Genomic DNA, 26,743 nt, shown 5'->3' on the forward strand with positions numbered 1-26,743 from the left:
GTTTATAAGGATGTTTAAGTAGTTGCTAGTTTATTGTCATATGGTTGCTAGGGTATTTGAGTTGTTACTAAGGCATTGCTGTACAGTTTCTATAAAGAGACAACAATCAGAGTGTTTGCATTTTTTGCAAGGGTGTTTTAAATGGTTGTTAGTGCATTTCTAAAAGATTGTAAGGATGATTCGGTAGTTGCCAGTACATTGTTATATGGTTTCTAGGGTATTTGAGTAGTTGCTAAGGCATTGCTGTACAGTTTCTATAAAGAGACATCAATCAGAGTGTTTGCCTTTTTTGCAAGGGTGTTTTTAGTGGTTGTTAGTGCATTGCTAAAGCTTTGTAAGGATGTTTGAGTGGTTTCCAGTACATTGTTATATGGTTGCTAGGGTATTTGATTAGTTTCTAGAGCATTGCTGTACCGTTTTTCAAAAGAGACAACAATCAGAGTGTTTGCATTTTTTGCAAGGGTGTTTAAGTGGTTATTAGTGCATTGCTAAAAGTTTGTAAGGATGTTTAAGTGATTGTTAGTTCATTGCTATATGGTTGCTAGGGTATTTGAGTAGTTACTAAGGCATTGCTGTACAGTTTCTATAAAGAGACAACAATCAGAGTGTTTGCATGTTTTTTCAAGGGTGTTTTAAATGGTTGTTAGTGCATTTCTAAAAGATTGTAAGGATGATTCGGTAGTTGCCAGTACATTGTTATATGGTTGCTAGGGTATTTGAGTAGTTGCTAAGGCATTGCTGTACAGTTTCTATAAAGAGACATCAATCAGAGTGTTTGCATTTTTTGCAAGGGTGTTTTTAGTGGTTGTTAGTGCATTGCTAAAGCTTTGTAAGGATGTTTGAGTGGTTTCCAGTACATTGTTATATGGTTGCTAGGGTATATTTGAGTAGTTGCTAGGGCATTGCTGTACAGTTTCTATAAAGAGACATCAATCCAAGTGTTTGCATGTTTTTGCAAGGGTGTTTTAAATGGTTGATTGTGCATTTCTAAAAGTATGTAAGGATGATTCGGTAGTTGCCATGACATTGTTACATGGTTGCTAGGATATTTAAGTAGTTTCTAGGGCATTGCTGTATCGTTTTTAAAAAGAGTCAACAATCAAAGTGTTTGCATTTTTTGCAAGGGTGTTTAAGTGGTTATTAGTGCCTTACTAAAAGTTTTTAAGGATTTTTAAGTGATTGTTAGTTCATTGCTATATGGTTGCTAGGGTATTTGAGTAGTTGCTAGGGCATCGCTGTACAGTTTCTATAAAGAGACATCAATCAGAGTGTTTGCATTTTCTGCAAGGGAGTTTAAAGTGGTTGTTAGTACATTGCTAAAGCTTTGTAAGGATGTTTGAGTGGTTTCCAGTACAATGTTATATGGTTGCTAGGGTATTTGAGTAGTTGCTAGGGCATTGCTGTACAGTTTATATTAGACAGCAATCTAAGCGTTTGCTTTTCACCTGATTTCCATATGTCCAGATGTGCATGTAGTGTTTCGCTGCATTGTGGCGAACGCTGTCGGAAATCTTCCTCACTCATGGAACATAAATCTTTCCCATCCAGGTCTTGGAAAGCTTTTCCCACCTGTGGAAGCCTGTAGAGATGCTCCGTCCACAACAGCCACTTCTGAACGTTCCCACAATTCCACTCCATGGGGTCTGAAAGATCAGATCAGATCAGATAAGTCTTAATTTACACATCGGTCTGGAGCGCACTGTTGTGTTTCAGGGCTGTTTGGACAGCTCCAAATGTTTTGAAATGTCTTACAGAGAGTTAGTGGAGGAAAGCGTCATTCAGAAGAGCAAACAGTGAGGAGGGGTGTTCGCGCAAGGTGGTGTGACCTTATGAAGATGCAGAATTAACCATGACACCACAAATGAGTTGATCATGCTCATAAAAAATACTGAGAAATCAATAAATCAGTTGCAAGATGGCATGCCAGTGACAATTAAAGACAATTACGAGCTATTTTTAAGATGCATTGACATTCAAAAACAATACCTGCAAGACATTTTGCATTGTTTGCTTTCTTAGGTAGGGTTCCTCATCGTTATACGGGAGGGGTTTGAATGTCCTTAAGGAAAGCTCTGGGCATATTAGTGAAACTCCGGAGGATTAGGCAGATCCTGGTGTATATACTTTCAGCTGCCTTCAGGGCTGGCTGACTCAAAGACCTTTTTTTAACAGTTTCATTATGATTGTTTGCTCGGTTCTTTCATAACTCAGAGCTGTCTGTCACTCACGCTGAACATGATGATGAATGGAGATTTGTTCATTTGAATAAGTGTCACGATAAATGTCAGCATGTTAGGTTTTAATGCATAGGTGAACAAGATTTGTCAGGGTATTTCAATTGTAGTGTTTTTCTATATTTACAGTAGGTATGTTAATGTTATTATTTATAGCATGTCCACTCTACTGTATATGCAGTCTAAAAAATGTGGGTTGTTGTAACTTAATGTTGAGTCAAATATGCTCAAACATTGGGTTAAAAAGTGTCATTTATGTTTAATTAAAATAATTAGCCCAACATTGGGTCAAATACACACAAACTTTGGGCTAAAAAGTGTCATTTATATTTAATTGAAATAATTAGCCCAACATTGGGTCAAATACAGACAAACTTTGGGCTAAAAAATGTAATTCATATTTAACTGAGATAATTAGCCCAGTGTTGGGTCAAATACGTACAAACTTTTGGCTAAAAAGTGTCATTTATATTGAATTAAAAGAATTAGCCCAATGTTGGGTCAAATATGCACAAACTTTGGGCTAAAAAAAGTAATTTATATTTAATAGATATAATTAGCCCAATGTTGGGTTAAATACACACAAACTTTGGGCAAAAAAAATGTCATTGTTATTTAATTAATTAGCCCAATGTTGGGTCAAATATGCACAAACTTTGGGCTAAAAAGTGTAATTTATATTTAATTGAAATAATTAGCCCAATGTTGGGTCAAATACACTCGATCGTTGTGCTTAAAAATGGCATTTATATTTAATTAAAATAATAAGCTCAACGTTGGGTCAAACACGCACAAACCTTGGGCTAAAAGTGTAATTTGTATTGAATTGAAATAATTAGCTCGATGTTGGGTGTGTCAATATTTGACCAAACTTTGGACTATGACAATAGAGTGTAAATATACATATTTTTGGATATGTGTAAATCGTCATCGTTTGCAGTTGTTTTTAAAATTCTTACTGATTTTGCTGTAAATATATTACATCTATTATATTTATATAAAACAGCTGTTCAATTTGAATATGGTCCTTTATTTAGTAATATGTTCAAATACATCTCAATCCGAGCCTAATATTAATCTCATCTTTACTGTTTCTGAATACATTACTTATTGTGTTTTATTGTAATTGTGTTTTATTGTAATTATTTAGAAAAAAAGAAGAAGAAAATATTGCCTGCCATTTTAATGACCTATACATTTATTTTTTATGAGTGTTTTTATAAAGAATTATTCATATTTAAATTCATATTACCTTTTATGAAATAAAATATTATTTTTAGACATTTATAAAATTTAAATATATCTAGTATTCCTATGGTCGTAGTTTTAAGGAATGTAAAATTATATTTTCAATTCGTTATTTTTCTAAATTTTCCCAAGTCATGTTTAACAAAGCAAATACATTTTTACAGTATTTTCTATTATATTTTAAGTCATATTTTGAAGTGTTATTTTTACAAGAATACATAGTGAATACATATTTTTGCATATGTGTAAATCGTCATTGTTTGCAGCTGTTCATAAAATTCATACTGTTCCTATTTGAATATGGTTCTTTATTTAATAGTATATGTTAAAGTACATCTCAATCCAAGCCTAATACTAATCCCATATTTACTATTTCTGAATACATTACAGTTTGGATTTAATTAGAATGCAATAATTAAATTGCAATATTTATATTAAACAAATTTTTTTTGTTGTAATTATTTTTAAAAAGAAAATAGTGTATGTCATTTGCATGCATATATCTATACATGTATTTTTATGTGGTTTTATATTCATATTTAAATGCATATTCATTTTAGGAAATAAAATAATAATATTAGATATTAATAAAACATGTAACTATGTCTATTATATACATGTAAATATATCTGTTATTCTAATTTTCATAGTTTTAACTAAATTAAAATTATACTATATTATATTATATTAAAATTATATTACATTATATTATATTAAAATTATATTATATTATATTATATTATATTATATTATATTATGTTATATTATGTTAATAAAATTAAATTAAATTGCAATAAAAAACTATTTTTTTTCAAATTTTCCCAAGTCATGTTTAAGAAAGCAAGGACATTTTTTACAGTATTTCCTAATAAAATTAAAATAGCTTTCTGAAAAAAACATTAGGTTGGCTAAAATAAAATATAAAAATTATTTTAAAATGGCTTAGGTCAATATTATTAATCCCCTGTTGTCTAATAACTAGTTAATTCATTAACCTAATTAACCTAGTTAAGCCTTTAAATGGCACTTTTTTTTATTAAAACTATTATTTAAAATGTGTTGAAAAAATTGTCACTTGGTAAATATTTAAAAAATAATTGAAATTTAGCAAGAGGGCTCATAATTTTGTCTCAGTTGTATTTATAAAAATACATTTTAAAATTAAAATTTTATTCCTTCTTTTATTCCATTTATCTTAATAGAAAAGTCCGCGTTATCTCACCTGGTGTGATGTTGAGAAGTTTACAAGCTGTTTCGATGTCCTTCAGAACTTCTCCCACGACTAGACTCTGCACCTGCTCCAAGGATCTCTCCTCCACCTGTTCCTCCAGGGTGGGTGACAGAGGTGAGGCTCCCAGCCCAGGGCTGTCGATCACAGGGCACTGCTCGGGCTCCAGTCTGGCTCCAGCGGCCGCAGGCGCATCCGTAACCCTCACCAGCCACGCAGCATCCTCAGTGAACAGCATGTCAAAGCAGGACAGGTAAAGTCCTCGGTCGGAGGCTTTGTGTTCTAGCATCTCTGAACTTTGCACAATGCCATCTTCCCTTTTAAGAAGAGCCAGCGAGCTTTCAGTGAAGCCTGTGGAGTGCGGAGGCTGAAGAACAGCACTTTCTGAATGAATTCGAACCGGACTGGTCATGTTTGCCTGCAGAAGTTAGACAGAAGATACTCTAGATTAGTTTTTGGGGTATTTAATGCATCATAAACTCAACAAACCTCTGGTTCTTGAAGCTTTTAGTGTTCCATATCCAACCTACTCAACTTATCCCCCTCAAAAATAACAAAAGACTAAACTGAGATGATGCTGTTTCTGTTTTTAAGGCTTCAGGGTGAATGGGAATGAAGCAAGACAGTCAGTGCCGCATGGGGGAAGCAAACTGGATTTGACTGAGTCACTTACTCATGGGTCACTTGTACAGAATTGACGGCTGACACCGAAGCAAAGCAGCGGTTTTTGGAGGACTGCTTTCAAGGTGCCGTCGCCGCTCTCCTGTCTCCTGTGTCAGCGTGAGTTTTTAATCAAACGGCGAGGAGGAAAAGATGCTTCAAAAGCAGGATGACAGGAGAGGCGGGTTGGAGCTGATATCTATCTATAGCGGCCTGGAGATACAAAGGTGGGAAGATTGCTTGAAGGAAGGCGGCGGCTCAGGTTACAGGTTCACTGGAAGAACATTATGTCTCTGATGTACTGGTAAAAAAAATTGCAGCCTTCTAGAAACGTCTTTTTCAACCGGTGGTTAAAATTGTAAGAGTTTCCTTATTGAGGAAGCGTGTCTTGAGAACAGATATCGCAGGAAAAAAACAAGCATAAGAACAAAGACGACATGTTTTCAAAGCAGTATTAACTTGTGCAACTGTCAGTACAGGGATATTATAAACCACTGCTGGCATTTCTTCAGTATTACAAATCATTTTGATAACTAAAATGAAGCTGAAATAAATAATTGACACAAAAATGTTAACAATCAACTTTGCAATAACCGGCCACTTTATTAGGTACACCTTACCTGAACCAAGTTTGACCCACTTTTTGCCTTCATAACTGCTTTAATCGTTCGTGACATAGATTCAACAAGGCACTGGAAATATTCCTCAGAGATTTTGGTCTATATTGTCATGATAGCATCACGCAGTTACTGCAGATTTGTCTGCTGCACATTCATGATGTCAATCTCCTGTTCCACCACATCCCAAAGCTTTATATGCTCTATTGGATCGGGATCTGGTGACCGTAGAGGCCATTTGAGTACAGTGAACTCATTGTCATGTTCAAGAAACCAGTCTGAGATGATTTGCTCTTTATGACATGGTGCGTTATCCTGCTGGAAGTAGCCATTAGAAGATGGGTACACTGTGGTCATAAAGGGATGGACATGGTCAGCAACAATACTCAGGGAAGCTGTGGTGTTGACATGATGCTCAGTTGGTACTAATGGGCCTAAAGTGTGCCAAGAAAATCTCCCCCACACCATTACACCACCACCAGCCTAAACCTTTGATACAAGGCAGGATGGATCCATGCTTTCATCCTTCCGAATGTTCAGCAAAAATCGAGACTCATCAGACCAGGCAACGTTTCTCCAATCTTCTGTTGTGTAATTTTGGTGAGCCTGTGCGAATTGTAGCCTCAGTTTCCTGTTATTAGCTGACAGGAGTGGCACCCGGTGTGGTCTTCTGCTGCTATCGCTGATCCACCTCAAGGTTTGGCATGTTGTGTGTTCAGAGATGCTCTTCTGCAGACCTTAGTTGTAACGAGTGGTTATGTTATTTGATTATTTATTTATTACTGTTGCCTTTCTATTAGCTGGAACCAGTCTGGCCATATATATATATGTACACACACACACACACGAACAGTTTTACTCCTAATTCATTCAATCCAGAGAAATTGAGAGTGTTTAAGAGGTCCTCAAATATTTTTATTGCTGTACTAATGACATTATTTATTAAAGATAATTATTTTTTTATTAATATAAAATTACTAAAACAAAAAAGACATTAGCTAATAATGATGATAAATGTTCTTTATAAAAAATATAGGAATTACACGTTTATATTTTCTGATGCAAAATATAAGTGGTTTCCCATGAAAATAGTTTCCACCCTCACTTAGATGTATTGTAGATGCCTGAACATAACACTCTGATATTACAACTTTCCTTAAAAAATCATTTGTTCTTTGAGGAAAAGGTGTGTAATATTAAAGTCTGTCCTGGGGGTGTCTTAGAAACTACTCTGTAGTGAAGCTGTGAAATATTCACTGTGACAGAAACAAGGAACATCATCAATGATAAATCATCTTGTCCAGCTTTCCACTTAACATGAAGAACATCACAGGCTGCCAATGAGGAGCTGTCGGAACCAACAAAACCTCTTTACTGTGCCGACAAAGGTCATTGAAATACAACTCTAATTTGCATACTAAATTTTTGTAATGTCAGTTGCATTAAGTATTTTTCAACAGTGAATAAATATGATTTGGGAACTGTGGAGCCAAAAAATATTTCAGACTGAGCCATAAAGGAGTATAAAAACATGACAAAATGCTAAAAACTATATTTATTTTTTACACTTACATATCCATATTTCATATTTACAGATTCATATTGTTTAAAGGATTTAACCCTTTTAAAATGATTCACTTTATAGGCCAAATCTAAAGATTTTCCCCCCAAATATATACATGTTTAAAAATAGTTGCTGAAATGCTGAACCATTTTAATTGGTGTCAGTGTGGGTCATTTGTGTCCTAAAGGGGTTTACTGATCTGAAATAAATTTATGAAAGGAAATGAGTGTGAAAAATGAGGGTAAACTATTACAGTTTTAATAAAATGTTCATATTTGTTACAATTTGCACAATTATTGAGCTAATAGAGTTCATCGACGCAGCTGTTTACTAGCATTTGTTGACAAGATAAGTCAAGAATTACACTATAAAGTGAGTAATTGGATTAGAATAATGTGAAACATTTTGTTTGTAATCATATTTATAACAGAATATGTCTTATTTTACAGTCAGTAGATTGAAGAAATGCATCAGATGGGACCGTTTTGACTTTCAGACGTTTGCCGGTTGTTGCTAGATCACTGTTGGCAGATATAGCTTTCAGCTTAAAAGCTTTCGAAAACTCGCCCAAACGCACAAATAACTACCCTTAATGTTAAAGGCTATCATGGGGGTGGTTGTGGTGATCATAAGTGGCTATTAAGCGAACATCGGAGTTTTGGGATTTCAAAACCGCTCAAATTTTGGCAACCCGCCCAATCTGCCAACATCACTAGATCGACTATGGTTGCGGCCAGAAGCTAACGAAAATGGTCTATATCATTTATTAAATTTCTGATTAATTGTATTTTATTAACGCATACCCCTACACCAACCTACACCAGTACTGTAAACCCACATAGCAAAATTTCTCTGGCCCAGCTCTGGCCCACACAATCAGGTTTTGCTTGGCCCACATGCTGCAGTGAATTACGGTACATGACTGGACCAAATCTGGCTTCCAGACAAGGGCCAAACACGAACCATATCTGGGCCAAGTCTCAGCCAAGTTAATAACTCATAACTGGGCCTGAACTGGGCCAGATAGGTTGGTTTGTCACGATTGCAATGAAATTGATAAACCCATGGAGTGATGCGCTTTAGGCACACTATGGGCACGCTTTTTCTCAAAGTGACCTGATTGGTAGATTTTTTTTTCTTAACTCAAAAATGATTTTAGTGTATTTTAAATGTGTGTCAAGACTGGCCAAACTCACATGGCCCACTTATCAAATTTATAAATCTGGGCTAAATATTACGTTTTTCATCTGGCCCAAATCTTGTGTGCCGCCTTAAAAATGGTGCCACCTCTGCCAAACCCAGGCCATGTTTGGCCCACATGCTGTATGCCAGTGCCGGATGAATGCCTGCTGTGCCAGCTTTTTGCCAAATCTGGGCCAGAATTCTTTGCTACTAGGGAAACTATTATTTGTTGTTATACAGTGTCATAAAAATTATGATGTATCCTATCTAGACTTAACCATCTTTGCCGTCTTCTCGTGGTATGTAACGTAGGACAGCTACGTAAAACGGGACAGCTACGGTCAGCTACGGTCAAGACATGTGAACAGTTTTCAACCTTATGGTCACTTTATTTTTTCCTCATTGTCTGTTAGTGCTCATATGAAGTGTCGTCTTTTAATGCTCGTCCTAATGTATCGTTTGAGTTGCCAAAGTTGTGCTTTATGCCGTAAAGTAAGTCGCCAGTTTCTCGTTATTTCGTACCCCCTCAAAACCCAAAACTGTAACTAAAGGGAGAGTGGAATACATTGAAATGGATATTTAGAGGTAAAACATCTGCATATAACTACAGTTACTGCAAAAATTAAGTATTTCAAAATAAAACTAGGCTATTTGTGTGTTTTGCAGAAAAGACAACCGTCCTGTGTGTTTGGGACGACATGAGGGTGAGTAAATGATGACTCCATTTTAATTTAAAAGTAAAGTGGGACCTATTAATCCATTCTACAGTATTTAAATTCCCCCTAAACTTTACTTAACTAGATGACAAAAACCTTGTATCAACCTCATCTATTTCTGTATCATCCTGCGTTTTCCTTTGCGTTTTATCCTTGCTGAAAAATCCAGTTAAAACCAGCCTAGGCTGGTTGGCTGGTTTTAGCTGGTTGACCAGCCTGGTTTTAGAGGGGTTTTGGCCATTTCCAGGCTGGTTTCCAGTCATTTCCAGCCTGGTCTTAGCTGGTCAGGCTGGAAAATTACCAGCCAAACCCAGCTAAAAATAGCTTGACCAGCCTGGTTTAAGCTGGATATAGCTGGTTTTGGCTGGACTCCCAGCTTGGCTAGGCTGGTCAAGCTGGTTTTAGCTGGTCATCTCCCAGCCTGACCAGCTAAGACCAGGCTGGGAATGGCTGGAAACCATCCTGGAAGTGGCCAAAACCCCTCTAAAACCAGCCTGGTTGACCAGCTAAAACCAGCCAACCAGCCTAGGCTGGTTTAAGCTGGATTTTTCAGCAGGGATTGGTCATAAATGTTCAGTATGTAGACCCTGTGAAGGTATTTGTTGGCCAGCCTCCTCTTTTATAAGTTAATATCGGCCTATAATTGTTTGATTTAAAGTTTACGGCAGCACAGATGGAGAATAAGGCGCATTTGTAGGTAATCTGTTGTCATTAGAGCATATGTCTACAGGACATTCCCATCTACCACATGTTCTCAGACAGCCTGCGTTTGTTTGGACACACCATTGCCGTCATTCATAAAATGGTGAAATTACTCCACACCCAGCAATAGCAGAGGAAACGAGGTATAAAAGAAACAATCATTCAGGTCCTAAAGGATGGATTAGATTGCTGTTTACCTTTTCATTATGTCTCCTGCTTGACTGTTTCTTATTTTTTTAAACTTCAAGCTAGGAATTTCTCTGAGTTTGCTGATTTTCCAAAAAGGCCCCAAATTCCCATCGTTAATAAATCTATTGTTTTAAAATCATAAATAATTTCCCCTAAATTTCATATTTTAAGGTCCCTTCAGTCCAAATGTACAAGCTTAACTTTTATAAATAACAATACAACTTTTCTTGGTTAGGTAATGACAGCTCAGGTCCATTCATTATTATTAACATACAATATTTGAGTATTATTAAATATTGAAATCAACATGAAGTAAGATTAATTACTTTAGAGGTACTTTTCATTAGAGGTTTAAGTTAACTAATGTTGACCAATTGAATGTTTTGTAAAGAATTAGCTTATGTAAAGTTAATTAATTGTCATAAAAATGTCAGAATTGCTAATAAATCCTAATTTTAAAATAATAAATTTTTTAATCCATATGTTATTTATGTGTGGTTCTAATATTTTAGTTTATTTTTTAAACCATGAATTGAAATCTCTAGCATCATCATGTCAAATAGCGAACAAAACTGAGCTAAAATATTCATTCATTAATTTTTCCTCAGCTTAGTCCTTTTATTCATCAGGGGTCGCCACAGCGGAATGAACCGCAAAAGCAGGTAAAAAACATACCGTGTGTAACAATAAAAGGATGATCACGTGTAAACGGTTAATGTTAGACCTGTTAATATTTTGTTCAAAGGATAATTCAAACGAAAGTAGTGACCGCTGCTGCTTACAAAAGGACAATTTTAAAAATATTTTTGAGCTCTTGAAAGCAGCAGGACTGTGGGTGCAAAATTATCACTTTATGTCCAGTCTATTTCAAAGAGAACCGATCGCACCAGTTGCGTTTTCTCTAGGCACGGTTGCCTCGCGCAAGTAAATGGGAGCTCGCGCATCACATCACATCACCTGTTAGTGCGAGTGATTATCCTCCCATTCGGTATTCACCTGCTTTCTTTTGCTCGCGCAAGCAGTTTTTTTTTTTTGTCAGTCATGCATGCTGCTTCTCAATTATAAGATCACTTTTGCACAAATATTGGGCAATCTTTATTGTCGATCCATGCTTTTAATAAAGAGTGTCTGTCTAACCCGCCCCAGCTGAAATCTACCTGCATTTGGCGGGTGTTAATGTCAAGCCCTGCTTACATGAACATTTAATTAAAAGTTTTCCATGCATTTATAGCAAACCTAGTGAGGATGCTGGCCTAGACAGAGCATACATTTAGCATATTATAGTTAAAAACTCGCTATTAAAAAAAAGAAAAGTTAAATTAAATAAAAACTCCATGTTTATACAACTACATTAGTCAACATTCGAAGTAAATTAAAAATGTTTTTCAAAATTATCCTATCACAAGAATGGGTGCTGCTCAAAAGTATTAGGACAACTCTGATGGAAGGTGATGATCCACTTTAAATGCTGACTAGTTTGCTTGTTTCGTCACAATATTTAAAATATGATGCTAATAATTATCTAAATTAGATTTTTTTTTTAGCTTGAATCTTTTCTCCTGGGACATTATAATAATCCATAATATTTAGCCCTGTATAAGTCTGAAATTTAGTTCAGAATGGCCTCAAAAAGTCTTACATTTGACTTTGCGAAAGCTGCAGAAACTCTGTGTACGCATCACGTTGGACGCATCGAAGGAATGGCAGAAAGTCAGAGGTCAAACCATTTGTCTCTCGCTCTTTCACATCTCTGTATGGCAACCCAAACGGAGGCCCCGCACCGTGTCTTTGAAGCTGGCCTGGTTTAAACTCAAAAGGAAATGAAGTTATCCTTCCTGGAATCCCTGTTCTCATCTCCAGACTCCTGCTGCTGGAGGGAGCGTGTGCTTTTGCGGACGGCTTAGTTTCACTTCTGTAACCTAGTGTCCACTCTCGCTCGCAACAGCTTGCGTTAAGCCCATTAGACAGGCACATTTAGTCATATTGACTCTGGCCAGAGGAGAGACAGCGGTGGTGAGGACAGGCAAACATGCTCCCCAGGCGCAGGATTAGGCCCATGACTGATCCTTAAATGAGTTTGGTTAAAGACTCGAAATTAATTTTGGAGGGGTTAAGAGCTGCTCCATTTGGCAGGTCAGCAGCATTCAGTGCTCAATAACCAGCGTCTCGCTACACAAGACAGGTCACCAGCAGTGCTCACTTTACTATGTTTATAGTGTGGTAGGTACTTATAGTAGTACTACACTGTTAAAAATATCTGTTGATTAACAGTTTGGTGATTCGCTAGTGTTTTCGGTTTATTTACAGCTGTGAATTGCATTATGGGATGTTGATCTTTGCTCTGTCCACTTGTTGAAAAACTCTACAGTAGGGCTGCAGGATTCTGGCTAAAGTGTGAATCACAATTTTTTTTTTTGCTTAAAATTATGATTCTTTCTCACGATTCTTTAGATGTAAAATAAAGATTAATATGAGTAGGCTATTATTATTGTTAATTCTCAAACATCGTCACCTTGGAATTATAAGGTTCTCTCTGCGTTCTGGATGATTTTGAGATATTGAGCTTCAAAGTTTTTGCAATCCATATAGCAAACAGTATGTGTGTAACAGTTGTTTTTAAAAAATGTAAACAATAAGTTGTCATTTAAAAAGAATATGTCAATAACTCAATTTTGACAAAATATCAGATAGAACCTTATAATTCTAAGTTATGATATGGTAAAACAACAATAATAATAATATTAGGCCTATGTTTAGGTCTACTGTTGCTGCTTAAAATGCAAAATGTTGTACAGTCATTATGGTGGACTTGAACAGACTTTCAATCAGGCCCGGATTGGCTAATCGGGAGGAATTCCCGATGGGCCGGTCCGTTTTTTTGGCCGCGAGGGCCGGTGTCCCTAGCTCCAGAATCTGTTGCTCTCAGCAGTCACACTTTTTAAATTAATTTATTTACTTGACCACAGCCTTCTTATTCATTATTTTACCGCAGCTCTACTCTTTTTTTATATAACCAGCCTGCAGGTTAATGATGATATTACTCAGATGAGGCACTTCTCATCATACAACTGATGTTCTCTTAAAAAAAGATGTGATAATGTAATTAGAAACTAAATTGGAAATGACCTTATTTTAATATAGTCAGTCGTGAACTGAGGCGGCTGAAAAGGAGTCCCACTCCGGCCCTGCTTTCAATATGTCCTGTTTGTTAATTCACAGTAAAATTATGACATCAGAATATAACTATTCATAATTATAAAGTTGAATTATTATGTTTGAGACATGTGCTCGTCATCTGTCATTTTACGCAAATTTTAGAACATTTGTTTCACTTGTAAAATCAGACATTTGTCATTATCAGATTTCTTCTTGCATTATATTCAACATTATATATGCTAGAGTAGCTATACTGACACTGTAAACAAAAATTTACTAAAAGTAAATGTGTGCAATAAGTATTTTACAACACTGTAAAACCCAAAAAGTTAAGGTAACTCAGACCATTTGAGGAAACTGATTGCAACAAACCATTTAAGTTAAAAAACTAATCCTAAAGAGTACTGTGATCTTAATCCATTTGAATAAATGAAGACATTTGAGCACAGTAAAACCCAATAAATAAAGAGAACTCAAACCAACTGAGTACTGTAAAACCCAATAAGTTAAGGCAACTCAAACAAATCAAGGAAACCGATTGATACAAAACATTTGAGTTTTGATGAGGTATATAATTAACTCGTTACCTTCAACACTGAGTTCAAAACTCTTTTCAAATGAATAGAATTAACAGTCGATTTTGAGTTAACCACACGCATTTCATTTGATAAAGATGAGTGTTGGGTTTTATAGTGTGTTGTAATTTGCAATGGTTCTAAATTAGAACTATTATTATTATTAAATATAAAATTATCATTATGTATTTTTCTACAAGTATTTAATTACAGTTGTAGTTAGATTTATAAACTACAGATAAACACAATTTAAATCAAAGTAAAAATATTAATATTAAAAAATATATTTTAAATTCCTTTTTGTAAAATAAATAAAATAGAGAAGGAAATATGAATATTGATTCCAATCAATTGATTACACTTATGGCCGACATTACTCTCTGAAAAATGCTGGGTTAAAAATAAAAAAAGTTAAAGTTGGGTTAAAAATTATATTTATTCTTAATGTAAAAAATAAGCAACATTGGATTTGTACATGATTGACCAAATATGGGTTAAAACAACAGAATTTAAAACATGTAGTATTAATTTTTTAGTGAGCACTTATTTCATTAATTCATTCATTTTCCTTTGGCCTATACTAAAAAGTGGAAACTTAAACAAATTACTTTGACTTGTTAGTTTGACTAACTTAATTTATAACAGTTAATTATTTTAGGTGTAACAGGTCATAGTAATTTATTTATGGCAAGTATAAGTATTGTTCACTATCAATAATGAGCAATACTTGTATTTGCCACAAAACATAAAAGTATTATTTTTATATTAACATAGGAAGGAATTTATTTGTAGTGTAATAAAGGTATTGTTTACTATTCTTATTATAATAACAATAATATATTAAATGATTTGTACTGTACTGTATGTACTGTAGCATTCTTGTTTTCTTAAATAAATTACTAAAACTTGTTACACCTAAAAGCTGAAACTGTACTGAAAACAGTTTGTCAAACTTAATTTATTTAATTGTAACAAGCTAAAGTAATTTGTTTAAGTTTTTCTTTTTTACAGTGTAGTCCCTTATTTATTAGGGGTCGCCACAGTGGAATGAACCGCCAACTACTCCAGCATATGTTTCATGCAGCGGATGTCCTTCCAGCCGCAACCCAGAACTGGGAAATTAGTGAGCACTAATGTAATAATAACAAAGTATATGATTAATAATTAAAACTCTATTCTTAATCCCTCTTTGCTCAAGCTTATATTTTTTTTAAATAGAAATGTTGCATTAGAAGCACTTAATATGAATATTGCCTCTTTCCAAGGAATTGCTTGATGCCTTTCTCATTAGTAAGTCTCTTTGGATAAAAGCATCTGCTACTGTAAATGACTGAATGCAAATGTATTGCTCACTAAGGGTTGCTTATATTTCACTATACAATCCCCATTGCTTTGGTGTATTATTATGTGTAAGAATCTGACCCAGCATAGCAACCCTCGCAGTACAGTTCAATAGCAAAACATTAACTATTAAAACTGAGTCTGAGCGCTCTATTAGAGTCTGTTATGTTGTGTATCAGTGCACACATGCAGAGCTCACAGTCTCTTACTGGAAAGAAATGCAGGCTTTCAACAACAGCTGTGCAACACTCCACTTGTTCACATCATAAGGACATAAAAGATTGGGCAATCATTACAAGCAATTAGTGCGGCGGCTCCTCTAGCATATTACTGAACTCCAGTGATGTGTCCTACAACGATTGGTTGAGTCTTAAAAATACCTCCAAAAACACTCTACAAGGTCAAAATGCTTGTTTGGATAAGCTTAAAGGGGTCCTTTTATGCAAAAATAATTTTCATATGAAATATAACCATGGAGGAGGAGGGGCAGCAAATGGCCCGCGGGCCCGCAGTTTGAGACCCCTGCTCTAGGGGCATCAGAGACTTATTTTATCATACCCTTTAAAAAGAGGCATAATAGGTCCCCTTTAAGTTTATTGGATAAGCTGAATTGGCCGTAGTGTATGTGTGTGAATAAGTGTGTATGGCTGTTTCCCAGTGTTGGGTTGAGACCATAGACTGTAAAATATATGGACGTAGTATCCGTGACGTCACCCATAGGTTTCTAAAGAGCGCAAAAGAAGCCACAAGTAGGCGTGGCCAACCGTCGCCATTTTGTTTGCGCGTCATCACACCCACGGCGGGATACCAAACAAGGGCAAAGAGGCGGAGAGTGGGCGGAGCTACAGACACCTGCTGCATTTTGATTGGACCTGGTTCAGACACACTTTACTTTGGGAGAACGCTTAATACTTTATCACCTGTGACTCGTTTGTGTTCTGACCACTTGTGCTTGGTTGTACACTATATCAATAAAGTGTTTAGTCTTTTAAAAACACTGCTGTAATACATTAAGCCACTAAACATTGTTCTTATGACGTTTTTCAACAGGAGGAAAACGCGAATTACTTCCAAACACTTTAGATATAGTCTGTGTTAGTTAATGTAAGACTATTGATGAAATCCAGCATAACACTGTATGACAACGCTTCAGATGACTGTTCTAGAGCCTACAGCTAATCAATCCGTCAGATTCTGGAGTGCATTACAGCTCTAAATATAAATATAAATGATCTTAAATAAGACAAATACATGTATAGAGATGGTATATAAGTATGTAACTTTACTCACATGGGAAACGGAGGCCATGTGAATGGTTTGTGAGCACAATTAAGTGCACTCAGCATGACATTCCATCAAATAATTGTAGGAAACAAGTCCAAAAGACAGTCGACTGTGTAAAGCCACATAAAACAAAACAGAAATACGATAAATATGCCGAGTTCAGTGGCTAATTTGCAGGATTCAGCTGAGGTGACGTGACGGCGACCAACGAGACCAAACTGTCACTCAAGTGACCACGCCCTTAATTATGCAAACTTAATATAAGTTAATATAAAGGAAACGGATGAGTTATAAAAAAATTCACCCCTCTCACAGTTGTCATGAAGGGTAATATAAGCTGTATTACTCAAAATCTTTTTTTGTACCAGGCTGTAAACACCTTTTTTTCTGCTGTAAAGTTGGCCATTCTAACAATGGGCTCAATTGAAATTTGCTCTGTTTTGGAGCCAGGAGCGGCCAGGACTAGCGGAATTTTGGATGAATTGCAGTTTTAGTTACTTCCGTATTGGCTTTCTGAGGGAGAGCGGGAGGTTGCCGCTTGGTTGAGACAAGAAGGGCATCCGCTGTGTAAAACACATACTGGATAAGTTGGGGGTCCATTCCGCTGTGGCGACCCCTGATTAATAAAGGGACTTAGCCAAAGGAAAATGATGAGTTTATTAGTGGTCTTATTGTGAATGAATTAATAAATAAATGAATTAATATATTACAGTCGTTAATCACAAAATAAAGTAACTTATTAAAATATATTGTTTTACCAATTTATTTTACAGACAACAGATTTTTTTTACACTGTGTTACTTGCTTGTTTTGAAACTGTTTATAAAATCTGCCAGCAATTTCTGAATGAAAAGAGTTCATACAGCAGTTTAGATTTTTTCAGTATGTATAAAAAAAATTATGGATTTAAAGATCAGAAGAGCTGTAGCTCATCTTGCTTTATTTTTTTTTAAGTTAAAATGCATTTATCATTGCATTATTTGGCCGTCATTCATCTCGCAAGACTGTAAAAACTTTGAATTTTGCCTGTAATTTCTCTACAAACACAACCCACCCAGCTGTTTGAACAAAAACTGGCAGGGCTTGCGAAAATGCAAATTGCCATATTAAGTCACTCAACTGCTGACAGTCGCCTTTGATAAGTATCTCTGATTCATTCAAGGAGTTTTAAGCTCAAGTGAATCCAGCAGGGGATTTTCTTCATTACTCCAGATCACATTTATTCTCCTCTGATAACGTGTTTTTTTTCTGTTTCCTCTGCCTCAGCAGCAGGTGTGATGTACCTGTGCCAGCTTTTCTCAGACGTCTCTTTGCTTTATCTACTCGTCAATCACTCCAACCAAATGATTGAAATCAGTCTCATTCTTCGCTCAAAATGTCTGAATTAAATTTTCATTTTGTTGTTGCAAAACTATGAATAGTATTTGATAGTATAGTAGTTGAAATTTTTACTGTCAAGCTTCTAATATTGCAAAATTATATAACACTGCAAAACAAAAATAAGCTTTTTTCTTGTTTTTCAGTATAAATATCGAACTTTTCTTAAATCTACACAAGCAAAATGATGCAATATAGCAAGCAAGATGCTCAAAAATGGATCAGAATTTAAATAAGTTCATGTTTTAATCGAAGTACATATATCTTTGGCAATATGAAGAGATATTCATTTAGAAAAGTGAGTTAATTTAAATAAATCAAACTTTTCTTAAATCTACACAAGCAAAATGATGCAATATAGCAAGCAAGATGTTCAAAAATGGATCCGAATTTAAATAAGTTCATGTTTTAATCGAAGTAAAATATATCTTTGGCAATATAAAGATACATTATTTTAGTAAAGTGAGTTAATTGAAATAATAAAAAAATTATGTTTTTATTTTTTAACCCGTTGGCTGAATAATATTTAGCATTAATTTGTGTCAATAAATAAATATAAATGAATGAATAAATAATTCAACATAAATAGATTATTGAGGCTTAAAAGATTATGTTTCCATATATTTCAACAAATACAATTTTATAGTAATTTTTTTTCATTTAGCATTTTTACAAACACAGACACACATATATAGCAAATTAACATAAGTTATTTAGAAAGTATAATTTTTTCAATTAAATATATATTTTTGTGTACCAATATATACAATATATTACTTTACATATTATATTTTTATGCTTTTGATATCCAGTGGTTGAAGATACCTGGTTCAAAACACAAGTGCAGGTTGCCAGATTGACAACACTAACAGGAGCAAGTCTGACTTTCGAGCCTAAAGGCTGATTTAAATTGTGTTCTATATAAAAGCAACAGCACGCGATAGAGGAATATTTTCCATATTAAAAGGAGTTTTCTAACCTACACCTCGAATTGATATATTATAAAAGGCCTCTATTTCTCACTGCTGAACAACAGAAAACTGACCATGATCACCTTGAGTACACCTCAGGTGTTTTATCCAGTGTTAAATGCTAATAATGTGAGTTTGAATGCCATTTCACATGACATTTATTGCCATACTACTGAAAGCAGCAGCAGATAGTTCACCTCAGATCTGGCAAATAAAATAAACCGTCTGAAATTGAACTTTAGATCTGTGACAAACCAACACATATTCAGCATCTACATTTATTACTATTAACGAGGTTTAATATGTATTAATTAGATTAGAAATCTTACCATTTCGTTGGAGTGCACTACTATTCTGTGCTTTTGAATGGCTGTATTTCAATTTCTGTCGTGTTTTGTCTGGTGCAAACAGCCAAATTGCTCATCACTGCAAATCTCATCACGCATCGTGTTGTTTGGACACAGGGTTACAATGTAACCTGCTCACCTAATGTTTACATTCAGAATATTTATATTATTTTCTAATTAATAACCACCTTATGTGGAACTCTGAATCTGCGTCTCATTTCGGAGTCTGCTACTGTCCACCGGAGGTCGCATTTCGGACACAAATGCAAGCTTTCAGAGCCTTTCTGATTGATTGAATGAAATACGCTGTTTTCAAGGCAACCCGAGTTGCTTAAATGTTATTGGCTAAACTGGCATAGGGTGGGTTAAATGACCAATACAAAGACAGACATTCCAGCATGTAATGCACATTTTCATTGCAGAATATCTGACTTCAGCATAGTATTTTCAGATAAACAAGAATGTTCACTTGGCATGTTTCTTACATTTTTGCAAACATATTATGGTATTTTATGCTTTAGAAGAGTCGAAAACTTACATACAGCACCTTTAACAAGACTTGATATCCTTTTTTAGTATCTCGATTTAAGAATGATCATTGAATATATTTTTACCAGACAAGAAGACTAAATAAGGAATTAATTTTTACAGTGTTAATGTAGTTCATGTTTTATTGCATTATATTGAGCATAATACTTTTAATGCGTTCCTATAATGCTACAAAATATCCGAACGCCATGCAAGCTTGTAGCAACACAAGATTTTGAACTGTTTCTTTAAAAAGAAAGAAGTCATTTGCCGTAAGCTAAACCCAACACACTCCATAATCAGTTTAATTCTAGTAACTCAGTACAGTGTAACATTTCAGCTTAGTCACAATACCGTGCTTAGCCTCAATAGAAATCAATTGAAACTTTACATTTGCCTTTGGCCATTGAGCTCTTTTCTTCCTATGAAGGATTTGGACGTCAGCCAGAACTCAAGTCACTTGCACTTTTTCCTTCAGGGAAAAAAAACAGTCATTTGCGGTTTGCTGCTGGTGTTCTGGACCACAGCCAGAGGATTTTGAAAACTTTTACATTTTTGGAGACATGTTCTCGTTTATCTTCCTAAGAGCCCATTGCATGTGAAGGACAGGTGCGTTTAGATGCATCTCAGCTCTTATCAGACTATTAATGATACGTCTGATTGCTTTGTTGCCTAAAGAACGGAAAACATGCATGCTTGCCAATGCATTTATGGCTTTTCATGCATGAAATGCACAGAAGATGCGTAGTTTGAACTCAGATGATGATGATTACTGTTATTTTTTTAAGAATAATGAAATAATTAAACAAATAAATGACTCAAATAAAAATATGGGAAAGATGAAGTGCTCAAAACAGGATGAAAGCTATCATACTTTCCCATACAGCATTCTGAGATGCCTTCGATCATTATAATGAAAGGGAAATGCATGCAATGCTGCTTTTCTTTTAGAGTCTGCTCCAAAATATATAATTTTAATTATTATTATATTTAGGTTTTTAATAGTCACAATTAGGGCTGCACATTATATTGTTTCAGCATCACAATGTGATCATTCGCATTAATCACATCATACGATCCACAATGTCAAGTTCAGCTTCAGTTTATTCATCCCTCAGGAAATTTGAGTGGAATTATAGCTAACCAGGAACCATATTGCTGAGTGATTGTGAAGTTTAACCTTTATACAGTGAAAGTGCCTGTTTGATTTGTTTTTAAGGCCTTTAAATAATTTGTGACAATGACTACGTTTACATGGACCCCATTAGTTCGATTTTAATGCGATTAAGACAATACTCTGATTAAGAATCCAACATGTAAACAAAAGTTTAATCAGATTAAGGTCATAATCGAACTAAAGAGAAATCGAATTAAGACGTGTGGAGTATGCCGATTTTAGTCCCATTATTGAAGTGCATTACAGACATGTAAACACCTTAATCAAATTATTACCGTCATGTTGGGCCTTTCGCCACATTTTACGACAGGATAGTCACACACACACACACACACGGGTGTTTGACACTCTTTCCACCTACTGAGTCAGTGCAGAACACAGACACCTGCCTCGTAAAATGTGGAATTTTTTTTTCTTCCATTCAGCCTGCGGTATGAACTTCCATTTAACAGTCCTCCAGCAATTCACAGTTGCATCCAATATCTCGTTTGTCACGGGGGGCATGACCAAATAAAAGTGAAAGTGCCAAACCGCAGTTAAAGTTGACAAATAAATAATGAAACACGCAAAATTACATGAAACTCCGAAGGAAATGCGAATAGCGTGGTGACGCAATGACGTTTATCTAAGTATGTGCTATAACATGTAAAACGGGATCATGAAAGAAACATTCAAAAAGCACCTCATGTAAATGCCTTAATCTTATTATTGTCTTAATTAGATTAAGGCAAATAATTTGATTACTGATGTCCATGTAAATGTAGTCAGTGAAAATGTATTGAGTTTAACTTAAATACAATAAAGACTATGCAGTTTTTTTGCTTGAATTTGATTATTCAATGCATACTCGAATACATTTATGCAGATTGTCTGGCCTATGAAATCATCCTAATCAATATATGAGTTCTTTCCAAATTGAGCTATTCAAGTCATCCGGTGAAATGATTATATTCACATCACAATAAATATTGCAGAAACACAAAATCTCGCTATGTCAGATTTTTCCAGTATCGTGCAGCCCTAGTCACAATGTATGTGCATCCACTATTCCTTTTTTTAACCGCTTAAGCATCGAGCAAACTAACTTTCTAATGGGCTATATGCACAGCTAGCGTTTTTCAGAAAATGATGAACTTCCGGTGATTATTTTCAATGTTATAAGGTTTATTTCACAGTATCTATGTTGTAATTTCATTCAAATATATTCAGTTACGTAGACCTAAGCAACTATTTGGTTGTTTAAACATAAAAAGAGAGGAAAGACGATTTAAATGCAGGCGCCGTCATTACCGGCAGGTTAGCGCAGAAATTCCATTGAAAATACTGAGGTAAAATTACTTTCCATATTTTAAACACATGGCGCAGAAAAATAGAATTTAATGCAGTTCTTCTTGTTTGGTCTGATACCCAGTTCATTTTCGTATCTCAGCCAGGCAGTGAAGATCGCTGTTTATTAAAGAAATCGAATCTTAAACGCGGCGATTTTGTATGGGATGACTATTGACCGGAAGCTCTGAGACTGGCGGACTGAATTTAAAAGTCTGTGTGAATATACTCCCTTGAACTATAAATTTTTATGTTTATGTGAACTTTTACTTTTATGTTTCATTTAAGCATGGGCAGGTATAAGATTTGACGGAATGATAACCTTGGATAAAAGCATCACGGTTTCACAATATTGTGATCACTGCTCTAAAATATGTCTTGTTAAATTTCTGGGTAAAAAACAAAAGCTTTTTTTCCATTTTGGCCAGAGCACATTATATTTTGAGAAACTTTTAAAATATTTTGGAGCAGTAAACGTGTCAGGCTAAATGAATTATTGGCTTCTGCTGTCTTCATTTTGTTTTAAAAACAAAAACAGATATTTTTTACCATTTAAAACAGCATCTTTTCTGCTGGAGATATTGTCATCCTAAAAAAACTATTGTAAATAAAAAATCGTACACATACTTTAGGAATGGTATTGCAGAAGTTTTAAAACCTTGACTTTTCCAAACCATGGTATACCTTGAAAGCAGTAATCGCCCCGTGCCTAGTTGCATTATATAATTTTAAAGACATTATGGAAATCTTACTTACTAAGCCATCTTTAAAGAAGAGAACTGAGAAAATTCAACCTCAAAGATCTTTTAATTGTAAGACCAAAGAAACTGTAACAGCTCAACAACATTAAACAGAAATGCATCAGAAAAATTTTCCATATTGGATGACGTGCGATTTTATTTAATTTATTTGTTTTTGCATGCAGAGTTTAGTGAATGTTTTATTAACGTTACTATAAAAATATTTGTTCATATTTTTTATATCTCCATAATTCAGAAAACACTGCAGACAACTTGTTGTGTAGGTTTGTAACGAAATGTATATAATTCTAAATTAATATAATCAGCCAAATTATGCATAAACATATTCCACTGTGAAAACCTTTGGAATATAGATGTGAATAAAACTATGAAGTTTGGTCTATGTGGTTGAGAAATAGCATTTGAATAAATATTGCAATGTAAATTTAAGTGCGACACTGAATCTCACTCCATGAACAAAGCTCATTTTGAGAAAACCACATTTAAGTGCGATAAAAGCAATACTTAAAACAAGTTTTAAATATTTTCTTTACATTACACTGAATCTGATTGAGAAATTAGCATTTAAAAAAAGACATAATGTACTGTAAATCTAAATCTGACTCCATGGAGTAGGAAAAAACACACTTTGAGAAAACCAGATTTCATAAATATGTATGTGTGACAAAAGCAACTTAAAATGAGATGATTTCTTTACATCAGACTGAATAGACAATGTTAAAAGCCCCCAAAACTCCAAACACAACATTAACAGTGGCTGAAAAAGCCTTCAGTATCTCACCATAAGGTTATTAAGATCATAAATTCAAAGCAACTCTCGACTGTTCACGTCCACTGCAAACTCTTACAGATAGAAGTCCCTGTATGCATCACCATTGAAAGTGTGCCGATGTGAGGCAGACTTACCCGTCCAGGTGATTCAGGGGTGCAGGTGCAGCAGGAAGGCCTGTTTTTTCCTTCACGTTTCTGCTGGATTCTCAGAAGTGCCTCTAGTTTTTGGCCTCCTGCAGATTCAGGGAATGCGACAGGCTGATATTGTGCAGTGCCACATTACTAACCTCAATGACTAATACTGCGAGTGACAAGCGTGTGTGTGTGTGTGTGCACCTGATGTGGGTGTGCGCGAGACTTCAAGTAAGTTAGTGAAGGAATGCCTGCTTCATTGACTCCTGTGGCACTTTTATACACAGGCCTTATTAAGCTGTGTAAACATTGTCTCAGAGCCCCGTTCTCAGCCTGCAGGCATTGGACATGCCAGGCCGTTGTTGTGGACCACTAACCCTCCTCCCTCAATGAGGAAAGACACAGTTCCCAAAGGAACTGCTTGATTAAATGTCTGACATCCCGTTTTTAATCTGAAGTGACAACAGTTTTACGATATCATGCATATGATAAGAGGCAAATGTAGCAAGATGGCCTAGAGTCTCTTTATGAGGTTTTTAGTCAATTTACTGACTTTAGCCTTTAGCTCTTTTTATATTGTGCTATATTTAAATGAACATCTATATTAAAAATTATGTAATAATCAAATTATATTAAGAACATATTTATTAAAATATACATATTAAAATAAAATACATATGTACATTAAAACAGTATTTTATTGTATGTATGTATTTGTTTGTTGTGAAATACAGTAATATATATATATATATGGCATGTATATATATATATTTATGTGTGTGTGTATATATATATATATATATATATTCAACTGTATATATATATATACAGTTGAAGTCAGAATTATTAGCCCCCTTCAAAAAAATCTTTTCTCATTTCCCAAATTATGTTTAACAGAGCAAGGAAATTTTTACTGTATGTCTGATAATATTTTTTCTTCTGGAAAAAGTCATATTTGTTTTATTTTGGCTAGAATAAAAGCAGTTTTTAATTTTTTAAACACCATTTTAAGGTCAATATTATTAGCCCCTTTAAGCTATTTTTTTTTCATGATAATCTACAGAACATAAGTAGCAAAAGATTTAAAGTAGGTCGGCACACTGCCACTTTAGCTCTCAAAAAAATTTTATTAGTCAAAATTACAAAAACACTACGTTTCGACCGACATGGTCTTCATCAGGTGTCGGTCGAAACGTAGTGTTTTTGTAATTTTGACTAAAAAAAATTTTTTGAGAGCTAAAGTGGCAGTGTGCCGACCTACTTTGAATCTTTTGCTACTTATGTTTGTTTTTTGATCGTGCACCTGCCTTCAAGATTTTTCTAGATGTGCGCACATTTCTGTTTTTTGCACAATCTACAGAACAAACCATCGTTATACAATAAATTGTCTAATTACCCTATCCTGCCTAGTTAACCTAAATAACCTAGTTAAGCCTTTAAATGTCACTTTAAGCTGTAAAGAAGTGTCTTGAAAAACATCTAGTCAAATATTATTTACTGTCATCATGTCAAAGATAAAATAAATCAGTTATTAGAAATGAGTTAATAAAACTATTAAGTTTATAAATGTGTTGAAAAAAAATCTTCTCCGTTAAATAGAAATTGGGGGAAAAATAAACAAGCAGTCTAATAATTCAGGGGGGCTAATAATTCTGACTCCAGCTGTATATATATATATATATATATATATATATATATATATATATATATATATATATATATATATATATATATATAAGGCTTGGGCGGTATCCAAATCTTGATATCGTCGAACATCCACCCTATTTTACTTCATGATTGACTGATAGCCGTGCAATATTCTGCAATAACAACACGTGCACAGCCTCTTCACTCTTCTGTATTACTCCACCTACATAGAATGACAGCAGGTCAACCATAACCCTACCACTACAGTCTGACACATATTGCAGCTGTTGGACAACATAATGTACTTTTGAGGGTTTTCAGGCGAGAATGTAGCTGTTTAGATTGCAACTCTGCAATAAACTTTATTTATAAGGATAGTGCCTATTAGAAATATTTATGATTTTGGAGATTCAGTGCGTCGGCGGCCATTAGCCTGTCATTGAGCAGAGCAAAAAGGGTTGACGTTCCGCCACAAGATGACGACAGAGATCGCATAATACGTCCTCAGGAGAGTAAAACGCGAAAAAATGTTCAAATTACAGCTTATCAAATTATTTTAAAAATTGAAACTGTTTTTTTTTTTAATTTAAAAAACTGTACGTACTTACTGTACGTTCACACCGAAAGTAGGCGGAAGTCGTTTATTTTCAATAGCAAATGGAAGTCATTCATTTTCAATGGGAGCTGACGGCGATAAGTGATGTTTTGTTAACAAATTTTGGGAGGAGCATGCGCAGAAGTTTCAGTATCGAATACGTCATTGAAAATCATCCCATTATCAAATCAGTTCTGGAACAAACCCCTATATATACCAAAGCTGTCTTACCTGCAGCATCTCACGACGTTAGCATCTCTCCACCACTCCGTCACCTCACCTCTTGCATTGAATTCCCGGGGGGAGCGTTCTAGGGCTGGGCTAGATACTTTGCTCGAATCCCAACTCCTCTTTGTTTCCTGATAAGGGGGATAACTCGAGTTGGGGTGTCTCCTCGAGCTCAGAGCCCTCCCCC

The 26,743-nt window shown here is 35.0% G+C and overlaps 2 protein-coding genes across 2 annotated transcripts in view; both read right to left on the reverse strand.

The window, feature by feature from the left end:
* spdef (SAM pointed domain containing ets transcription factor) overlaps positions 1-24,339 on the reverse strand; it is a 33,079-nt gene extending 8,740 nt beyond the window's left edge. The window contains exons 1-3 of the mRNA XM_087258240.1: positions 24,090-24,339; positions 4,705-5,128; positions 1,446-1,643 (exon numbers count right to left, since the gene is read on the reverse strand). Of these exons, the coding sequence (XP_087114366.1) occupies positions 1,446-1,643; positions 4,705-5,122 (616 nt within the window). The 5' untranslated portion in view covers positions 5,123-5,128; positions 24,090-24,339. The remainder of the gene's footprint in view (positions 1-1,445; positions 1,644-4,704; positions 5,129-24,089) is intronic.
* Positions 1-26,743, reverse strand: part of slc12a5a (solute carrier family 12 member 5a) — a 2,560,186-nt gene that overhangs the window by 242,343 nt on the left and 2,291,100 nt on the right. The window lies entirely within an intron of this gene.

Source organism: Danio rerio, chromosome 6, assembly GCF_052040795.2.
Source record: "Danio rerio strain M-AB ecotype USA chromosome 6, GRCz13ab, whole genome shotgun sequence".
NCBI classification, from domain to species: domain Eukaryota; kingdom Metazoa; phylum Chordata; class Actinopteri; order Cypriniformes; family Danionidae; genus Danio; species Danio rerio.